Source organism: the organism of the source record quoted next, unplaced genomic scaffold (assembly GCF_019419815.1).
Source record: "Pyrus x bretschneideri cultivar Hongxiangsu unplaced genomic scaffold, Pyrus_bretschneideri_v1 Contig4, whole genome shotgun sequence".
Classification (NCBI taxonomy): domain Eukaryota; kingdom Viridiplantae; phylum Streptophyta; class Magnoliopsida; order Rosales; family Rosaceae; genus Pyrus; species Pyrus x bretschneideri.
This window is the reverse complement of record NW_025999723.1, coordinates 4857936-4878214: the sequence shown is the minus strand read 5'-3', so window position 1 is coordinate 4878214 and position 20279 is coordinate 4857936. Positions and strand designations below refer to the sequence as shown.

The following is a 20279-nucleotide window of genomic DNA, read 5'->3' as shown; positions in this document are numbered from 1 at the left end:
TAGTAGTAATGATTCTTTAATTAAAAATTTGTTACCATTGATCTATTAACTCATCAAAACGTGCAGTTATACTCCCTCAACTAACAATGCATTATCAATGGTCCCTCAACTTTAATCTAACTGGAGAAATGAGCCCTCAACTTTAATCTAATTGGAGAAATGATTCCTCAACTTTAACATAATTAGAGCAATGGTCCTTCCAACATAACTCATTTTGACAAAATTCTGACGAAGTTGACAAAAATGATCATAGTTACACGTTTTGATGAGTTGAAGGACCATTGCTACAATTTACTACTTTTTCCCCTCCCCTTCCCTCCCCTCCTATTTGACAGTCACGGTTAACCGGCGTCAACATCTTATATTAATTTTATATTAAAAGAGAAAGACAAAATAGAAATATGTAGATAAATGGTGGGAAAGGGATGAAAACAGAAGATGAGAGAATTCTAGTCCATTTTATAAGATATCTGACCACATCATCTGTCACACACCTCTCACAAACATATCACTTTATAATATAATTAAGTCTCGTCCAATCTTGTGCTGCTCTCACGCGTAGTTAAACATGTTTACCCTTGCATTCGAGTTTTTGTATTTGGTTCCCTTTCTCAATATCAATTGTATAAAAAGAAAATTAGAATTTGTAACTTTCAAGCCAAAACTTTATAGTGACTCTTCCGGAACACGGCTTGAAAATGAGGTGTCCAACAGAGAATCAATTTTCACACCTGTTCTCTTCGATTGAAAGCCACAATAAAGTAAGAAACCATTGATACAGATGTTTCCTTGTCCGGTTTTCCCCACGAGGAATTTTCAACATCTGCATCTGCCCCAGAGTGTTCTTGTGAAAACACCATTATCTGGATCGAGTGGCATTACTGTTCAGTCTGCCTTGTAATCCACCAAATTGTAAACGAAGTAGCTTTGATTTCCTTCTGTTTCTGCAATCTCTGTCGTATGAGCATAACATGGTTACAAAGAACGTAAATCAAATAAGGCGAGTAAAAGGGACCCCCAATATCGAAAACTAGCAGGAGCAAAAAAAACTCTTTCACCTGCAACTTTGTCTCCCAACCGTTTTTGTTGCATCTGTAAGTTTTGTCTTTTGAACAAGCTTGGGGATGCCTTGGTCACTTTGCTTTGATCCAAATATGATCCCCATCCGGCTTGAAATTCTTCCTATCGCCTTTGAGATTTTTGAAGGGCTTTAGACTTCCAATCTTCCATAATATCTGGATGTCCGAAATCACATTCTGTATATTTATGCCTTCAAAGCAAGTCTTCTGTTCCTGTTAACTTTGCAAATTCACTTTTGTTGATAGCCCCCTTTTTGAGCTTCTTTAGCAAGCGGTATTCTCTTGCCAACTCATCTTCATCTTCAGCTGTCTGGATAGCACGTCTCTGCTTACCTGTTTTCTTCCTCATTGCAGCATCTGAAGCATTTGGGATCTTTTTGGTTTTTTTGATGTTTTGATTCTTGCTGTTTTGCTTCTTTCCTCACTTGTAGATTCTTCTTTCTTTGTTTCTCGCGAGATTTATCCCTTTATAATAAAAAAATTTCCTTTAGCAACGGTACATAATGCCTCAATGTCATACAAACAAAGAGTAAATGATTGAAGGGAGTTCTTACTTAAATTTGATCTCCTCCAAGTTGATCTCTTCAACAGGGATGAAACCCTCTGTGGAAAGCGAGTGGTGCTTTACCTCAGGCATTGCAGGGAGCTGCAGTAGTCCAAATCCCATGCCCAATTTCCCGACTTCAAGTTCTTTCCACCTGCATTAAAAATGTAAATTAGAGAACAAAATTATTTTTTTCCTTGGCCTGAATATAGTACAAGGCGCTGTTAACCTGAAAATGTAAGAGTAGTGATGTTCTTTATATGCACGCATGTAAGAAACAAATGCTCTCAGTCCTTTTTCCATGACATCACGGTCCTTTTTTGCGGCTGATTGAATCTGAAACAAAGTTTAAAAACGATGTCAAACTTCAAACTACTAAAAAATATCATCAAAATATTCAGAAAAATAACCTATCACTAAAATATATTGGCCAAAAACTTTGACAACAAGAGAGAACACCATAAAACTAAACCGTATTTGCAAGACGACAGCATGATGGATAAAACTGATTTAATGGGTAGCATTGAAATACATGGGTAATGACATCAATCTGCTTTTACATACAGATGCTAGCATCTTTGGACACATTGTCGAACAATGTTCACAGAGTAAAACAACGCATGAATGCATTTAGAACAGTTGTAACGAGGAATAAAATTTAGAAAATTCTTTTATCCACAATAAAATTAGCTAAAGGGTACCATAAAATGATGCTTACCTGAGGAACAACATCAGTAACTTCATCAGAACATTTCCTTTCTTGTAGAGGAACTCTTCTTATCCGTAAGAATTCTACATAAGCTTCCTCCTGCAACAGTGAGACGAAAGAAAAGGACCTTCAATATCATAGTGAAAGCAACATGAAAATAAGAAAAGAAAAAATGAGTTAAACTAGAGCTGTAGGACAGTTTCGTACACAAAGAAAGAATTATGACACTTATGGATGCTATAACTAAACCTTTGGCAATAAAAAAACGATTGCGCTTCCTTGTCTACCCATACGAGCTGTTCGGCCTACTCTATGCATAAAAACATTTGGATCTTGAGGGGTATCATACTGCAATAACAACAAATAAATGAATTATACTATTTGGCCTTCAAAACTGGTGATGACCGTCGACATGCTATTGTAATAAGCTACCTGCACTATACAGTCAACGCCTGGAATGTCGAGCCCACGCGCAGCAACATCAGTACATAAAAGGACACTACTTGAGAGAGATGTAAATGAGGCTAAAGCTTTGTCCCTTGCGGCCTAGAAAATTCAAAATTTTGAAAAAGCAAAGAATGATGAGTTCATGAAATACCAACTCAAAGATTGACGCTGATCTGTAATGTTTTACCTGTTTCATCTTCCCATGTAGAGCAATCAAAGGGAAACCCTTAAAGGGACCAAGCATTGGAAGAACAAGTCCCCAGTAGTCAACACAAGCACAAGTCATGAAGTATCTACAAAAGAAAGCACAGAAAAATACGAGAATCACTTTGCAAAGCAAAACAACTTTTAACCTCGAAAGTTATTCGACCACATTCACTAAAACATACTAATCTCAAGTTACTCACACTATAGTTTGTTAGACTTATTCTTAACAAGAAGATCCACAAGCTGCGATGGTTTCTTGTCCACCTCACACTCCAGATACTGTATGTAGAGTGCACAGTCAAAGGCAGAAATAATTCAACAATCGAGAAGCTAGACATTATGAACTAATTAATATTTGTTGATGTTATGTTGTAGAGCATACCTCAAGGGCAAGGCCAGAAGGTGTTTTGGAAGAGGCTAATTGTTTCCTTAACGCCGAATCATTCAATTTTGTTTCAGCTCGGACTTCTACCCTCACAGGATTCCTTAGTCCTGCTCTAGCCAGTTCCTCAACTGCCTCAGTTTGAGTAGCTGAAAAGAGACCAGTTCTTCAAAGCTTAGGTAATCGAGACATAATATCATTTATCTGCTTCTGGAATCCCATATCCAATAGCCTATCAGCCTCATCTAAAATCAAAATCTGCAACAATTGTCGACGAAATGACCCTCTGTCAGCCTCATATACAATCAAATTCCATGAAACAAATTTCAATCAAAACCTAAAAAAACAAAATTTCAACCTAATCCTATCAAATGCAACTCCATTTACAAATGCATTACTTCAAGGTTCCGCAAATCCAAGCCATCAATGCGTTCCATAATGTCGAATAGTCTTCCCGGTAGTGCCGATCAACAAGTTGGCTCCTTCCTCCTCAATTTGTTTCATGTCTGATTTCACTTGCCCTCCGCCAACCAAAAGCACACACTTGATATTCGGCAGCGTCGAAATGAAGGGTTTCGCGACATTTTATATTTGCGAAGCCAGCTCCCTAGTCGGAGATATAATCATTCCCATCACCTGCACAAGCACAAAATTTTCTTTTCTTCCTGTTTCTCTTCCATTTTCTCGGCAACCAAACATTGTCCAGCAAGTAAAATTTTTCATTTCTTGGCGACCAGACAGTGTCTAGCAAGTGAAACGAAAGAGAAATAATTAATGGTGTGAAGCAGACCTCTTGGTGTGAAGCAGACCTTGGGTTTGGAGTGGTTGAAGCTCGCCGGAGTATGTCCACCATCGGGACCACGAATGCTAGGGTTTTGCCTGAGCCGGTGGCGGCGTCCACCGCCACGTCCTTGAAGCTGCATAGTAAGGGGATTGCGGCGGCTTGAACCGGAGTGCAGAACTCGAACCCGCCTTAGGACAGGGCTTCCAGAACCGGTTCGGAGAGCGGCGGCTTCAGGTCGGAGAAGCAGGTGTCGCTCAAGGCACTGTTTCAGTTGGAAAAGTCGGCGTCCATGGCTTTCTGTTTTTCTTCGCGGTTCGCACCGTTAGGCTTTCGGCAGTATAAAGGTTTCTCCTATATTCCAACGACCTGTCGTTTTAGGGTGGGCATCAAAACGCCTAACCGGGCGATCCAAATTGTCACGTGCGGTTTGGTTCGGCCCAACTTTGGTTCAAATAAAATGTGATACATATCCAAACCGGGCCGTGCGAACCATGTCGTTTGGTTGAAGGTAATTCCACGAGGAATGTCGGTTTTTGTCGTAAGTGAAGACTGATGTTTTCATGCTTCAGAGCACCAAGAATCTCAGCGCCATTGATGAGATTGTAAGCGAGTTTCTGTGAGCTCGGTGGCCAGCAATGGAAGTCCGACTCGGTTTTCTGATATCGGTTACGGTCATCTTAACGATTATGGACCGATTTAACTCGGTCTCCGCTAGCTGCCATTTCAGTGTCGTCGACGATGACAAGCTCTATAACTACACTTTGGACTCTCCCATCCCTTTCTTCCCTCACGGCGTCCAAAGCGAAGATGGGTACTCTCTCTCTCTCTCTCTCTCCCCATTTCTCTCGCCATTTCTCTGCTACTTGATATGGGTTTTTCGTATTATTCATGAATTGTTAATTGTACCTTGTAATTTCAAGTTATTTCTTCTTAATTTCAATGAATTTATTGAATATTTTAAAGCTGAAATTTGATGCAATTGGTGGAACATTTACCTCATCTCGGTGTATTTTTCTTGTGGGTTTTGATATGCATGTCGTCTTACTGTTTGATTGCTGTGGTTTTGCTATGAACTTTATGATTTCTATGTTAAATACATGAAGTTCTTGAAGTTGTGCAAATTAACGTGCTTCTGTCCTATTAAGCATTTTTGAAACTGGTTTTCAATTTTTCATTAAGCCGGCTTAATGCGCATTTGTTCGAAAGAGATTCGGTTGAGCCATTCTGGTTTCTCTAGTTTGAAATTGGGATGTATCTTAAACTGTAATAGTTGTATGGTACATTATGGTTCAAGGGGTTGCGGAGGTTCTTCGTGCTCTTGAGCTATGGTCCTGTGGACATCAGTTGTATTCTAGCTGATATACATTGAAAGCATTCTCTTATTTACAGGGGCATTTGTGATGCATTTTTTCAATTATCAATTTGGTCAAGCAAAATTCATTTTTCCTTGATGTTAAACTTCATTACTACAGGTTCTACAAGGTGGCAGCAAATGAGACTGTGCTCTGGTTTCAGGTTCGCTCCATCAGGTCACACCTTTGTTTTTTTACTGATATTTTGTACAACTACGATCGTGATATACCACCATGCAGTGTTTGTTTTTTCCTTGAACCGATATTATGCTAACTTTTACAAGCATAAGCCTTATTAATGCCACTAGGTTCACTATTGAGTTTGTTTCTTTGACTGTCTGGAGCAGCTTTGCGATGGAATGATTTTCAATCACGACCCACCTAGATGTGTTGATTGCTGGGTAAAATTTTCATCTCTGTTACTGTTATTTTCTTTATGTTGATAATGATATAGAAGGAACTGAGACTGGTGCAATTTTGTAATACCCTGCACTTATTCACTTGGTACTTAGTTCCTCCCTACATTTTGATCCGTGAGGAGCTGCTGCGGATGGTTTGCTTTCGTTTTCTCTATCTCTGCCACTAAAGACAAAAGAGAGGGTTAGAGAGAGATGGGAATTTGGAAATTGACTGCTAAAGCTGGCACTTACACTGCTAGCTAAACAACTTGAGAGTTTTTCTAAATTTAAAATCTACGGAATTTAATAGAATATTGCTACAGCTTTCAAAGGTCCTAATTTTCATTTGCTTTCTTTTACTTTTCATGAACCTGATGCTTGCATAACTTTTATTTTGGATTCAATCATGGATAATTCTTTTTAACAATTGACCCGAGTATTACTGTTCACGTATAATTCCAGGCTCTTGACTCAGGGTGTAATGGGCAGAGGTAGCTTTTTGTTATAAATTGGATAAAACAAAGATAAAGATAGTGAAATATACTTCCTAGTTCCTACCCTAATTTCTATAGAATATCTTATTTATTTGACTACCTTATCGAACATTGCAGGATTGTGTGGGGGCATCATGCTGTGATATGGGTTCTAGTGCGCTTGTGTCAAATAACATAGGAGGTACAGATGCTTTAATGTTTCATATGATTAATGACGTAGCCCTCCGTGTACTTTACTGTATCTATTTCCAGTTGGTAAAGTCGGAAAAAGGAATTCACATTCTATTGCTTATGTATGATAGTGGTAGTCAGTGACTCAATCATGTTTGGGAATAATCAAATTAATTTCTTTCAGATATTTCCTTCTATTGCCTAGCTCTGCAGAAGTAGATGTTTAATTTGGACATGTTCTGGAGCAAATAAAGCTTTAAGGGTCGTGATCAGATGTCGCTCTTGCAAATTATATTGTGTTAAACAATAGCTATTCATAAATAGTGTGAAAAAAAATTGTGACAGCTAAACTGTTTAATGACATCCTATGCTCTGTGGCTTCAAACAAAATTCCTCTTGATTTTATGCTATGTTGTGCTTTGGTCCATTAGAAATTGGGAGCCTGTGGTGCCCTCTTTTTAGTTTCGAACAAAGCAGGAGACTGAGGCCTTTCTCATCTAATTTGGATTGAAAATTGTTCTATCTTGGAAGATTGTATTTATTCTTCTAAAATGAACCAAGTGGTAACTGCAGGTTACGATGTGTGCACTACTATTGGGCGTGCCTCAAGCATGGACATGAACATAATTGGTGAGATTTCTTTTCTATTTTTCTTGGAATCTCCCCCAGATATAAAATTGAATGATACTTTCAGGTTTCCATTAATGTAGCTTGAATATGGCATTGCACAAATATGTATGGACATTCATGCTTTCTGACCTTCACAATTGATTTGGTTTGAGAATAAATTTTCTGAAGATTTACTGACTTCCTTGTTATGGCAGACAGGAAGAATCCCAACACTGGTGTCATTGTTAAGATGTCAAGTAGTGGCCTGAAGTTCAACTGTTCCCTCTCTGTGTCTGTAATTTGTGATCCAAATAGAGTTCAGGCAAGACCGTTTTACAAAATCATCTGCATAATTTGAAATGATCCTGGAATTCTGACATGCTTGGTTGATGATCCAGTTTCTTGTATTTCTATTTTACAGGGGCCACATTTACTAGAGAAAACTGGGAAATGCGACTATGTGAGTTCTTTCAGTTTAAGAATATCTTCATTTCTTCTTGCTTATCGCTTAATCTTATACAAGATGGGATTTTACTTTGATAAAGTTGTCCATGGGAGTAGCGATATTTTGTCCATATTCTATGAACTGTACAGCGTATACTATAGAGTATAGGACCTCTGGCCCTCTGTCTTCAGCTTTTGTATACTAAGCTTCTTACCTGATTTAATAAGTTCCTTTAGCATGAATCTTCCCTCGCCCTGATCTCCAGCCAAATTTATTAATTAAACTAATATGATTTGAATGGTAAACTTGTTTGGAACTGAATATGTGCTCAACCTGTTTCATTTTCCTGCTTATCACTAGTGCGCTTCTTTGTTGACTGAAGATCCATTGAAACCTTTTTCCTTTCCCAGCTGGTGGCACTTTATCTTTTAGGCTTTGTTTTTTGTGCATATGGTTCAGCTGGTGGAAAGGGTGGTGGTATTGACTATTGAGAAAAACCAGTAAACTAGCTAGTGTTTGCTGTTGCGAATGTATGAAATCATAGATTTCAAAATAGGGATGTATGAAGCTTTGAAATGCATAGCACTGGCTCTCGGTTGACAGTTCATTTTGTGACATTGAAAGCGGATTTGCAGTGAGTGTATGAACAATGTATAAACTATGAGTTCATAATATCTTCTCTGTCTGACAGGCTACAGTATTAACGCATCCATCTGGCTGTGCCAAGATTGAACATGTGCATGGAAAAGCGTGGGGCTGGTTTGGTACCTTAGGAATCATGTGAGAGTCAAATTTATTTCCAATGCGATTTTCTATGTCTACTGCGGAAGTTTTTCTGAGTCATTGTAAGTGATTGATAATTGATCTGACTTTCAGAATCTTATGCCTTTTTGGAGCTTATCTGCTGGTTGGGGCAGCTTATCGGTATATAAAACTTGGAGTTCGTGGAATACACGTATGTTCCTCAATTAGATCAGCTTCTTGCACACAAATGAATTAGTAATGCTTGAGTTTTGTCCATTCATATGTCTTGAAATTGTTTTATGAATAGGTCCATCTATTTGATGTGTATCATTTTGAAATGGAATTCAAGTTTTCTTAAAAATCGATCGATAGAGGAAGAACTAATATATGTCAATGAGTCAGGTAAAATGGTGGTCGTGAATTACGCATAGGAAACTGGGTGATACACATACACACAGATATATATGTGTGTGTGTGTGTGTGTGTGTGTATCATACAGTGGATGGTCTATGGAAGGAAATATTGAAGGGGAGAGAACCAAAACACGTGACCTTTCGGCAAGGGAATTCAAACTTGTGACAGTCATGGAATAGGGAACAGAGCCACATGTTCCTTTTACCATATTACTATAATTCCATATGTCACGTTGGAGTCAAAATCTATTCCATTTTCTCACTTTTTGTTGCAGCATACTATTTAGAACATATAACATCAGTTAGATCACATTCCAATAGCAGAAAAAATCTTACTTGTAACTGGTACTTTAGAATCTGGTCAAGGTTCTAAAGTGCTCCTTTGGTGTTTCAATTCTGGTAATTTAACTATGATTTGGTGCTTCTCCTTTTTTCAGATTATGCCAAACTTGGACTTTTGGACCAGCTTACCTCAAAGTACCCAGGTATTCTGCTTAGGTTTAATGATTGTGTCTTTCCCCTATACTTCTAGTGATGTGGCACAGATATAAACAAGTTTCAATTTAATTGCCTTTTTCTTTTTCTTAGCTCTCAATATATTGTTAATAACTACTACCTCTTCTCTTTCCAGAGTCTGTTTGCATCCTTACTGCACAAATTTAGGGGATCTTCTCATGGTCATCGAAGCACCTATTCTCCTGTCGACTTTTGAGCATAGAGATATTTGTTTTAGGTTAAGCTGGTGACTTCATTTTGTATCATCTGTACTCTGCCATCAACGTTTGGAAAACAAGAGAAAATAGGTCAGCATGCAGCAACAGCCTAGTGAAAGCTAGCACTTAAGCTCGGCATGCACCATCATAAAAAGGGTGCCTTCTCCGTCTCACCTATGCTTTCCATGTTCTTTTTTTTTTTCAGTCACGAGTCATATTTTAGTTGTAATGTAAAGAAATCCTCCTTACCAAGTCCTCGTTTACTTGTTATTTTCTTCGTACATTGCTCAGCTGCTGTTCAGGCAATTTTGGATGAATGTTTCCACATGGATTTTAATATTTCTCCGGATAAAATGAAAAGTGAACACATTGGATGTTGAGTATTGTGCATTATCTTGCCTGTTGAAATATACGGTAGCATGCAAGTATATTTTAATATCTGATTTATTGAAATGTGAATATCTTGCTTAGATACAGTCTAAATTGACGGTTCTGATTCAGATGTTTGAAAAGATGCCGTCACTGGACAGATACATTTGTATGGTAGAATTATGTTAGTAATATGGTGATGTGGTGGGAGAAAGGCTCTTTGGAGTGTTATTCGATCACAGAAATCCTCATGAATTGAAAGCATTGAAGGCTTACCTTATGTGACATTATTTGTGTACTGATTCTGATGTGTCTGGCTAACACATTGTCGAGGTTCTTTGAAAGGCGCCAGAAGACACAGCAACTGCTAGTTGTATGGAGAAGATGTCTGAAAGGTATAATACCCAGGGTGACGATTCTTTTCCACAACTCTTTGATACATGAAGTACAACCAGCTTCAATTGTCTGCCTCATTTCGATTTTTCCGTTTGCAATGTGTTCCGTGTCTCTTCAGTCTCAGGTACGAATTTATCTCGTTAACTTTTGCAATGAGATTTTATGCGTTTTGAACTTCTGTGTTTTAGGAGGGATGAATAGTATTTTCTTGGCTAAGATTACTGGAGTTTATGTCTTGTGAACTCTTTGTTCTTCTTCCTCTTCATGGTTTGGCGAGGAAAGGAAGGGGGTCCGGGGGTTGACGTGTTGGGTTACCCAGCCCACGATGAGTTGTCCTAAGTCTATTAGGAATTATAGTCTTAGAGGATTAAATTGTTTACCGCAATTGGAGTTGTTATCCCAATCAGGGTGGTTTTTCCAATTGGAGAAGGATGCATAACTAGGTTCGAATTAGGATTAGTAATCCGTATTAAATACAACCTTTATTATGTCTATGTAAGGGTTATTGCACTAGTTTGGAAGTGGAGCAACACAATAAGTTGTATACTACTTGAGGAGTTAGACTAAGAGAATATTGTAAGGGCAAAGTGTGTGCGAGAGAAAAAGAAAAGCGAAAAAGAGTGTATTTCTTGTTCTTGATATTTTAGGTTTTTTCGTCAAGTTCTTAATTCTAGAGACTTGGCAAGATTATTCGTTGTACTCATTATTGATATAGTGAAAGATTGTTGTTAATGCTCCGTGGACATTAGCACATATAGTCGAACCACCTTAATTCTTGGTGTTATTTGTCTTAATTATTTATTTTAAGTTTTCGAGTTTTATTCGTTTTTTCTATTCTTAAAATTCGATATTCACAACAGAATAGTTAAGTACAATAGTGTTTATTAGCATTTACTTTGTGAGCTTTATTGGCAAAGAGACAATCAAACTTTCTTGTAAGAAAAGATTATGCACTTGAATGTGATGATGGAAACTTGTAAGAGAAACAAAATAATAGCTTAATTAATTTAGTAAGTTTAGTAGTTGGTCACACCATTTTATTATTTGTTGTATTATTGAGTGAGAATAAAGAAAGCAAAGCAGGTGAGGGCCAACCACTTCTCTACCTAAAACCAATATTTCCTCCCTCTCTCCCTCTCATGATTGGAAAGAAGAGAGAATTACTTACCTTAGAAGCCAAGGGAGATTATGTTTTTCTTTTGGGACCAGAAATGGTACTTGTTTCAATGATTTCCCAAAGCACAGAAATTACCTACGTTTGGATATCATTATTGCCTTTAAATTTAATAGAAACGTAATGCAAAAAAAATAAAAATAAAAAGAGATTTAGAAATTCATTTGTTGTAATATAATTGGTTGAATACTTGAATAAACTTTTTGTATTTGAATCGTATTCCCAGCACACTGACCGTGACATTTATAATGTTTCAAATTATATAACCAATCTCAAACGACCAAATTCTTATATATTTATTCTTCTCACACGATGAATCTCTATGGACCTCCATCTCAACCAAATTAGATCACACCTTCAAATACAATTATACGATTTCACATGAGACTAATGAAGCCGCCGCCGCTCTCCTCCTCCTCCACCGCCGCCGTCTTCCGCAAGGCTCGACTCTCTCCCTACCTCTTCACCCTCCTCGTCTTCATCCTCTTCGTCTGCGTCCTCTACGGCGAGGACCTCACCTGCATTTTCGGCCAGCAGCTCCAACTCACCTCCAGCTCCGACCCAATCGTGATCAAAACAGGTGAGTCAACCCACCCCATTCCACCGAGTTAACCAATTGAAGCTTTGCAATTTACTAAATTGGGTCTTTTGTTTTTGGGGCTAGGGAAGAAGAGAGAGAAGCTGCCGTTCACCGTCGGCAAGACCGACGAAGGGTGTGACTTGTTCAGCGGGAGGTGGGTCTTCGACGAGTCAACTCGGCCGCTTTACGAGGAATCGGAGTGCCCGTACATCCAGCCACAGTTGACCTGCCAAGAACACGGGCGGCCGGACAAGGACTACCAGAAATGGCGGTGGCAGCCCCACGGCTGCGATCTTCCCAGGTCAGTAGCTCAGTCTTTAATAAAACGCGTCAATTCCTCGTTTTAATCGTACGACAGGAACCTAACTCTCCTAGTTCTCGAGCCCTACTTACGAATCTCGGCACCGACAAAACAAAACGGTTTTGGCGCTTTGTCCTTGTCTGATGAACCGATTTTTGTATTTAAACCGGCTGGGTTGGTTCCCGGCCGGCCGCCGTTATGTGCCCGGCATATCGAAATTCTGTACCTTTCGTCCATCTGTCCTCGTGGGAGACAACTAGTTACTAATGTACAGGGCCCACCGTCGCACACAACAACGTGGATGGGTTGGGCCCAAATTTTGTACGGGCTTTAGGAGCACGATATTATGGGCTCTTGGGAACGGCCCTGGACATAGATGGTTTCTTAATAATTGATTTTTACATTGTTGTATTGGAGGGAATCGAACTCTAAGCATGTCTTAATCTTAACTCATTACTCGAATTTTCTCGACATTTGAGGTTAATACCAAGGCCTTCGTTTGATTGGCCTATTAATAACAACCAAAATCATTTATAAGTATGTTTGGTAGAACAACTTAAAAGTGCTTCTAGGTCGTTATAAGCGTTTTCAGGAGAAACAACTACAATACTTGTTTTAACAACATTTCAACGTGTTTATATAAACGCTTTTAGCATAAGCTTTTATGAGCTTAAATACTTTCTAAAGAAGCAATCTCGAACAGGCTCTATATAATAATTGTCCCTAAAATTATAGTTTGAACTGTATCAAAGATTGTCGAAACAGCTAAGTTAAAATAACTTGGTGTGCAATCTGTATATTCCTACATAAATCCATACCAATAGCAGCTGGCGGTTAGGTTCTAAGCATAAGTTCTTCCGGCTTGAGGTTGTGGGTATTGCATGGCACTGGTGGTGAGAGTAGCCAATCTCCTCTAAGCATTTTTGAAATTAAAAAAAATAGAGTTACTTCCTAATAATATATGTTTTTTCTGCATATTTGTCATTGATTTTTCTTTTATCTTTTTAATTAATTTTTTAATATTTTTTTTTTCTGGTCACTGTGTCATTGGTATTAACTTTAATCTTGTAATCTTATGAAAATCATATGTCCTTTATGTTGGATTTTTTTGTAACTTACCAATAGTGTAACATGTATAACATTCTTCTCACAAATTATACAGCTTCAATGCCACTTTGATGCTTGAGACGCTACGAGGGAAGCGGATGATGTTCGTTGGAGACTCTCTGAACCGGGGTCAGTATGTTTCCATGATTTGTCTTCTCCACAAACTCATCCCGGATGATGCCAAATCCATGGAGAGCTTCGACTCAGACTCGCGAACTGTTTTCACGGCCAAGGTGACATTTCATTGTGGTTTTCACTTTTTCTTCATACTTCTCAAATGTACATTGCCAATTGCGCAGAGTCGTATACTATTCTTTGTTCCATAATGTGTAGACATACAATGCCACAATCGAGTTCTATTGGGCGCCGTTTCTTCTTGAATCAAACGCGGATAATGCTGTCGTCCATAGGATATCTGATAGGCTTGTAAGGAAAGGGTCCATCAATAAGCACGGCAAACATTGGAAGGGCGTTGATGTATTGGTGTTCAATACTTATCTGTGGTGGATGACCGGCTTGGAATTTAAAATATTGTACATTCCTGCCCCCATCAAATAATACATTGCTTAAGTCTTTCTTCCTATATTGCTTAACAAAGTGTCTAAATGCTGAAGTTTTAATTTTCAGACTAGGTTCCTTCAATGATGAGGTGAAAGATATTGTGAATGTGCCAACGACAGAGGCTTATCGTATGGCGATGAAAACTATGTTAAGATGGGTGCGGAGGAACATGGACCCCAAGAAGACGAGGGTCTTTTTCACTAGCATGTCTCCTTCTCATGGAAAGTGAGTACAGTTCTCTCAACCCTATTTATTCAAATCATGTATATAGCATGCATAATTGTGATGACCCCAATTCGGAAAAAAACAGACAAATTGAAAATTTGAAGCTTTGTAGACGCGTAACTTGTGCTTGAAGTTTTCACAAGATTTAGGTGGCCTAACATTTGATATTTGGCAGGAGTATAGAATGGGGAGGTGAACCAGGAGGCAGCTGCTACAACCAGACTACTTTGATTGAAGATCCGAACTACTGGGGTTCAGATTCCCGGAAAAACATAATGGAGGTAATTGGAGAAGTATTCAGTAAAACGAAGGTGCCCATTTCTTTCCTCAACATCACGCAACTTTCAAACTATCGCAAGGATGCGCACACATCAATCTACAAGAAGCAGTGGAACCCTCTGACTCCCGAGCAATTAGCCAACCCTGTTAGCTATGCTGATTGCGTGCATTGGTGTTTGCCTGGCCTTCAAGATACCTGGAATGAGCTTCTGTTCGCCAAACTTTTCTATCCTTGATCGTGGTCCGAAGTGGTGAGTTATCCTCCTTCCGGCCTTTCGGGATGGTCCTTGCATGGTGGTGGCAATTGAATGGTGTAATTATCCATGAAAAATGTGAGATGGAAGGCAAAAGAAAGAGAGAAGAAGAAGAAGATGTGGGCAAAGGAAGGGCCCATAGAAGAAGATAGATTGAATCCTGCTTTGAAATGTGAAAAATGAAATTTTGTTATTAAATTTGGGTTTTGTGAAGGAGAACACTTGAGTATAGTGATTGATTAAAAGAAAGTACAGAATTATTGCAATGTTTTCAAAGCCATTTTGGTGTTGGTCCGGTTGCACAGATGTCTTCGAAGGCAAACGACATTGTAATTTTCGCTCATCGTCACATATATCACTCACTGAACAACTTCTAAAAATATGTTGTTTTTTAAGGATGACCATATATGCATCGTTTTATTGTTCATGTGAGTCAAACTTGGTCTCTGGTTCTCAGGGGACCGCAACATTACAAAGAAGTGAGGGTGCCATTCTGGCTTTTGCGGCCACAACATCAGAGCAGAACACCGGAGTTACCTAGAAAGACACAGGGTTTGCCCACCTATGGGTTTAACTCGCAAGAGCATAAAGTTTCTCGTTAATTTGGTTAAGAGCTCATGGATAGAACTTGCTCCTAAAAATCGGCCTGTAAAAAAAAAGGGTGTCCTGTTGAGAGTTGTTCCGCATCGATGAGGGACAAAGTTTGCTATGTGCTTATATGGTCTTGGGCTACTCTTTATATTGTCAATTAGTTTTATTGTGGAACCTTAATTTCATCATGATATCATAGTCAGGTTGTCCTCATGTGAAGCCAAACCAGCCACACGCTGCTCCACGCTACCCACTTGTTGTCCAAGTGTAGGCTTGAAAATTCGTCACACATGCGGGAGCAGTGTTGATGAGGAACAAGGTTTGCTATGTGCTTATATGATCTTAGACTACTTCTCATATTACTAATTAATTTTATGGTGGAATCTCTATTTCATCATGTCCAAGATCTTAAACTTCTTTAAGATTTTATGTTTTTCCGACGTATGACAGTTGGGTCTCAATTAACAAATTTGAAAACACGCAACCCATCATCATGGGCAGAAGAGCACCATTTTCCTTATTGTACAAGACAGCCACTTTAAATAATTGATTGTTGCTATACTTATCAACTTTTCATCGTCAGATTCATTTACTAACGTATGGGAAATTCTTTTGCCTAAAAGCATTATAGAAAATAAATTTCGCATAATTCTTTTTTCTTTCTACAAATTCTTGGTAAAACGTTATTCGCATAAATTTTTGATCGACCTTCATAAAACTACTCATTTTCCGTCAAATAATAATTTTACATAACAATATCGCGATATAAAAAACAAGAAGTTAGAGACAACAATAGATGCACAAATTTCAGCTTTTTCTATAAACATGATCCGGTACTGTGCATTGATTTGAGATATGAATTAGAAAGGAAGAAGTGATTGTTAAAGTGGAGGCAGATTCTCTGTACTCTCACTTCTTGAATTTTTTTATTTTGTGAGGTCACGGTTAAGTCACGTTAATATTTTATATTTTTTTAATAAAGATAATAAGATAAAAATAAATAGTAATATAAAATGTTAACATGATTTAATCGTGACCACATAAATAGAAGATCACGAAAAATAGGAGGGCAGAGAATCTGCCTCCTATTAAAGTTGTTGCCAAGATACATAAACTATTACAGTCATGATTTGTGTCTCACCTAATTCCTATCGATACCAGAAAATTTAATTAAGGGCCTGTTGGATGGTGGGGTTCCAAATCTAGGATATTTTTTTTTTTTTTAAACTAACGATATTATATATATTAAAACGGGTAGAGGAGTTAATTAAGCCTCACAATAGACCATCAATAATGTGATTCAATTTCACATTTGACGAGAATCGAATCTAAGACCTCTTACTTACTAGTGAAGAGGAATACAACTAAACTGTAGTATTAAGTAGTCAAATCTAAGAATTTTGATACGTTATAATGTTAAATTGGTTGTCTCTAAAGATTCACAATAATACGGGCCAAGACTAACAATAAGAAAAGAACGAAAAGAACTAGATTTCAAATGATTCTTTGCATATAGTTATTTCAAATGCATCCAAATCCGAAGTTTTCTAACTTTCAATGCAAATTTAGTCTCGTTGTTAAATCCAAATAATTTCTTTCAAATTGCTCGGTTCGAATGGAGCCTTAACAGTTTGACAGAAACTTAAATATAAATTAAATGGCAGAAACATATTTGCCACGAGCACAGACTAGTTTGATTGAAGATCCTAAGTACAAGGGTTCAGACTCTACTAATGATATAATGCAGATAATAGGAGATGTGTTTAATAAAGGGAACTTTAATGAAAAGCTTCCGATACTGTTCATCTTAACGAAAAACCACATTTTTACACTAAGGTGTCAATTCTTGTACTATTCATTTTACCATTTATTTTGTCATTTTTGTTAAAACTCAAAGTTTTCAAATCATTTTTAATTAGGTTTCCTTTTAATAAATCAAAGAAGCAGTGGAGTCCACTGACCCCAGAACAATTGGCAAACCCCATTAGCATGCCGACTGTGTACCTGGCCTTCAAGATACTTGGAATGGAATCTAGATCCTCTCATAATCTCTATGTTCGGAGCTTGTGGATCGAGAGATCTAAACCACTCAATTTTAATTCTACGACTCCCATTAGCCTAGCTATATCATTGTGCCACCTCACACAAATCAAGGGTTCGATCTCTCTCACTCTTCAACAATCCGAATATTCGGATCCCTATACTCTGGATCTGAAATCCGAAGAGGATCTCATTCTTAGAATGAGCTTCTATTTGCCAAACTTTATTATCCTGACTTAGTCAAAAGTCTCGTGTTCATGTGGATGATATTAAACTGTACTTCCAACAAAAATATAGGGAAACTGATCACAATGATATTTTTTTATTAAAATGATTTTCTTCTTCATGATGTTAAGAATATTTGATCGCTAAATTATTAAAATTTGATTAATATGCCGTCAATTACTGTTGATTTTAATCAATTTGATATTTGCAATTTGATTGATCTCTGATATTTTTTTAATTTAAACAATTTCTGATAAAATATATTTGTGAAGCATTACATATATAAAGTTGCTGACATAATATGAATCGTTCACTATAATCACCAAAAGCAGTACTCATCAAAATAAAGATTAAAGAGTACTTTGGGGCCCGAAGGCTTAACTTGCTTAGTGGCAAATACCACGAAAGTAAGGGACAACTAATCATCACTTGCTTTGATATTGATAATTTTCTTGCATAATTAGTGGCAAAATCTCCAAAAATTGAGGAACAACAAACAGAAAGCCATTCAATCTTGTAACTTCAGGTCATCACTATGTTAGATATTTCTCAGATAACTTCTATAAACCCTAGATAAATTTCAGCGTGGACATACAAACACATTTTCTTGCCTTGACTAAAATCTATACTATTATTCCTTGTCAAGTTTTTGCCACTTTTTTTCCTATTTTGCCTTCACTTTTGATACACAATATTAACATAAGGAGGGCAAAATAGTAATTTTGTATCTTTTGAACTTTTTGCCCTTTTTTTCTATTTTGCCCTTACTTTTAATACACAATATTTACATAAGGAGGGCAAAGTAGTAATTTTGTATCTTCTGACAAAATGACAATCATATCCCTATTTTCCCTATTTTACCCTCATTTTAATACAAAATATTTACATAAGATAAAAAATATGCATTTATTAAGAGAAATTGTCCCACCATCATTTTTCATACAGTTAAGTGAAATTATGATGTTTTTTGGATAGTTTGAATGCACTTAAGCGGTTGCACTTGAGGAGAACGTGGGAGGAGATGGGCAGTTGAAGAGGCTTCAATTTTGTACATTTTGACAAAATGATAATCATATCCCTATTTTTCCTATTTTACCCTCATTTTTTGAGAAGATGACAATCATATACTTATTTTTCCTCTGACAAACAAATATACCCTTATTAAGATAAATTGTCTCATCATCATTGTTTCATACTCTTTTTTAATATTTTAAAAACTAATCACACTCCTTAATAAAAAAAATAAAAAAAAATGAAATTGTTCACACACACACAATGTGTGCTCATCTTCTATAGTGCCAATTGAGACACCCTACTAGCAAGAAAACCATTAAGTTTGTGGTTCATTGTAAGCTGTTTATTTTTATCGAAAAGGACAATTCGGACGTGAAGAGAACTCTAATTTAACTTTGGAGTCGATATTATTTACTATTTTAGGAGTTGATCATGGAAATTAAACTTGCTATATATGATGGCCTTTGCACCTTAAATTCGAGACGGTGGTTGAAGAAAAATCAAATAATTAGAATTTTGGTTGGTATAGTCAAATCAGTCATGGACACACACACATACGCAGGTGATGAGGTAATGGGTGGCCTTGATATCATTCTTCTTGCCAACTTGCTAATCAACTTGCAGGCAGCTAATAGAGACTATATATCTGTTCCAACACACAACATATATATAGTACAATCGAGGATAGAATTTATATAGTTAAAGGGAGGCAAAGCTTGCAACTTGCATTTGTTTCCCAAACCGACTTGATCGTTTTAAAGTCAAGTTGCAGTCCAATGCACCTAATATTGATTCCTCAGTATCGACAATTACCAATTTATTTAACACAACATGATACGATATTCAAGAACTCCGTGTGTGCGCTTCCATGTAAAAATACAAAATTGAACATGTTAAAATATTACACGTCAAGTTTGAGATGAATTAGTAGTCCGTTTTAACTTTCAAAGAAAACTGCAAAGATAAACAATATATATCAACTAAAGTTAGAACAAATGATGTGCATACTGAAAATATATTTATCATAATCGGATCGTATGTACCCTTGATCAGGGACGGCCGGAGCATAGGATCAGAGGGCACATGCTTCCTCACCTTTTTTCTCTTTTAAAAATCTTATATTGATTTTCTTAAATAATTGCAAAATCCGCTTTTAGTTCTTGAGTAACCCCTCAGCATTATTTTTCTCATTCAATATTAAATTATAAACGAGCATTAAATTAGCAACACAACAATTTGAAGAAAAAAAAAGTATATAAATACAACAAGTAAAGAAAGAAATTAAAGGAAAGAGTGAAAAAAATTAAGGATTTTGTATCAAGTTGTAGAAGTTAGCTTGATTTGTTACAACCCTCTCAGTTCAGTTTCTAACCTTTTTCTCCATCTTTGATCCGATTAATGCATGTAAATCTTGTTTGGTCATCAATTACTTATTTAGTTGTAATTCTTATCAGGTGCAGAATGCTCATGTTACGTGATTTTAAAAAAAAAAAAAAAAGAAATGATGAAATATTTCATAATATAGACCACTTAACATAATATCAATACAGTAACTGGTGCTTCGAGCCTTGGATCCTCCTCTTGGAAGCTCCTACATACTTACTTTCTGGGTTACAAATTGGGTAAGAAGATGACAGTGTAATCAGACGTGAGGGACGCAAGGAAGATAAGG

The 20279-nt window shown here is 37.2% G+C and overlaps 2 protein-coding genes and 1 pseudogene across 2 annotated transcripts; 2 read left to right on the top strand and 1 right to left on the bottom strand.

Annotated features, from left to right (window-relative positions):
• Window positions 1–439: 439 nt before the first annotated feature.
• Window positions 440–4443, bottom strand: LOC103958693 (annotated as a pseudogene).
• A 208-nt stretch (window positions 4444–4651) lies between these two features.
• Window positions 4652–9871, top strand: LOC103958653. Its single transcript, XM_009370943.3, has 11 exons — window positions 4652–4963; window positions 5625–5667; window positions 5852–5905; window positions 6514–6577; window positions 7141–7197; window positions 7392–7498; window positions 7598–7636; window positions 8313–8401; window positions 8498–8576; window positions 9216–9263; window positions 9410–9871. Exons 1-11 carry the CDS (start codon window positions 4788–4790, stop codon window positions 9488–9490), a joined length of 837 nt encoding a protein of 278 aa, XP_009369218.2. The 5' UTR covers window positions 4652–4787; the 3' UTR covers window positions 9491–9871.
• On the top strand, window positions 9508–15017 carry LOC103958652 (protein trichome birefringence-like 33). The gene is made up of 8 exons (XM_018650240.2): window positions 9508–9647; window positions 9783–10380; window positions 11779–12010; window positions 12095–12311; window positions 13474–13651; window positions 13752–13951; window positions 14046–14204; window positions 14380–15017. The coding sequence occupies exons 2-8, from the start codon at window positions 10168–10170 to the stop codon at window positions 14717–14719; spliced, it is 1539 nt and encodes a 512-aa protein (XP_018505756.2). The 5' UTR covers window positions 9508–9647; window positions 9783–10167; the 3' UTR covers window positions 14720–15017.
• The last annotated feature ends 5262 nt before the right edge of the window (window positions 15018–20279 follow it).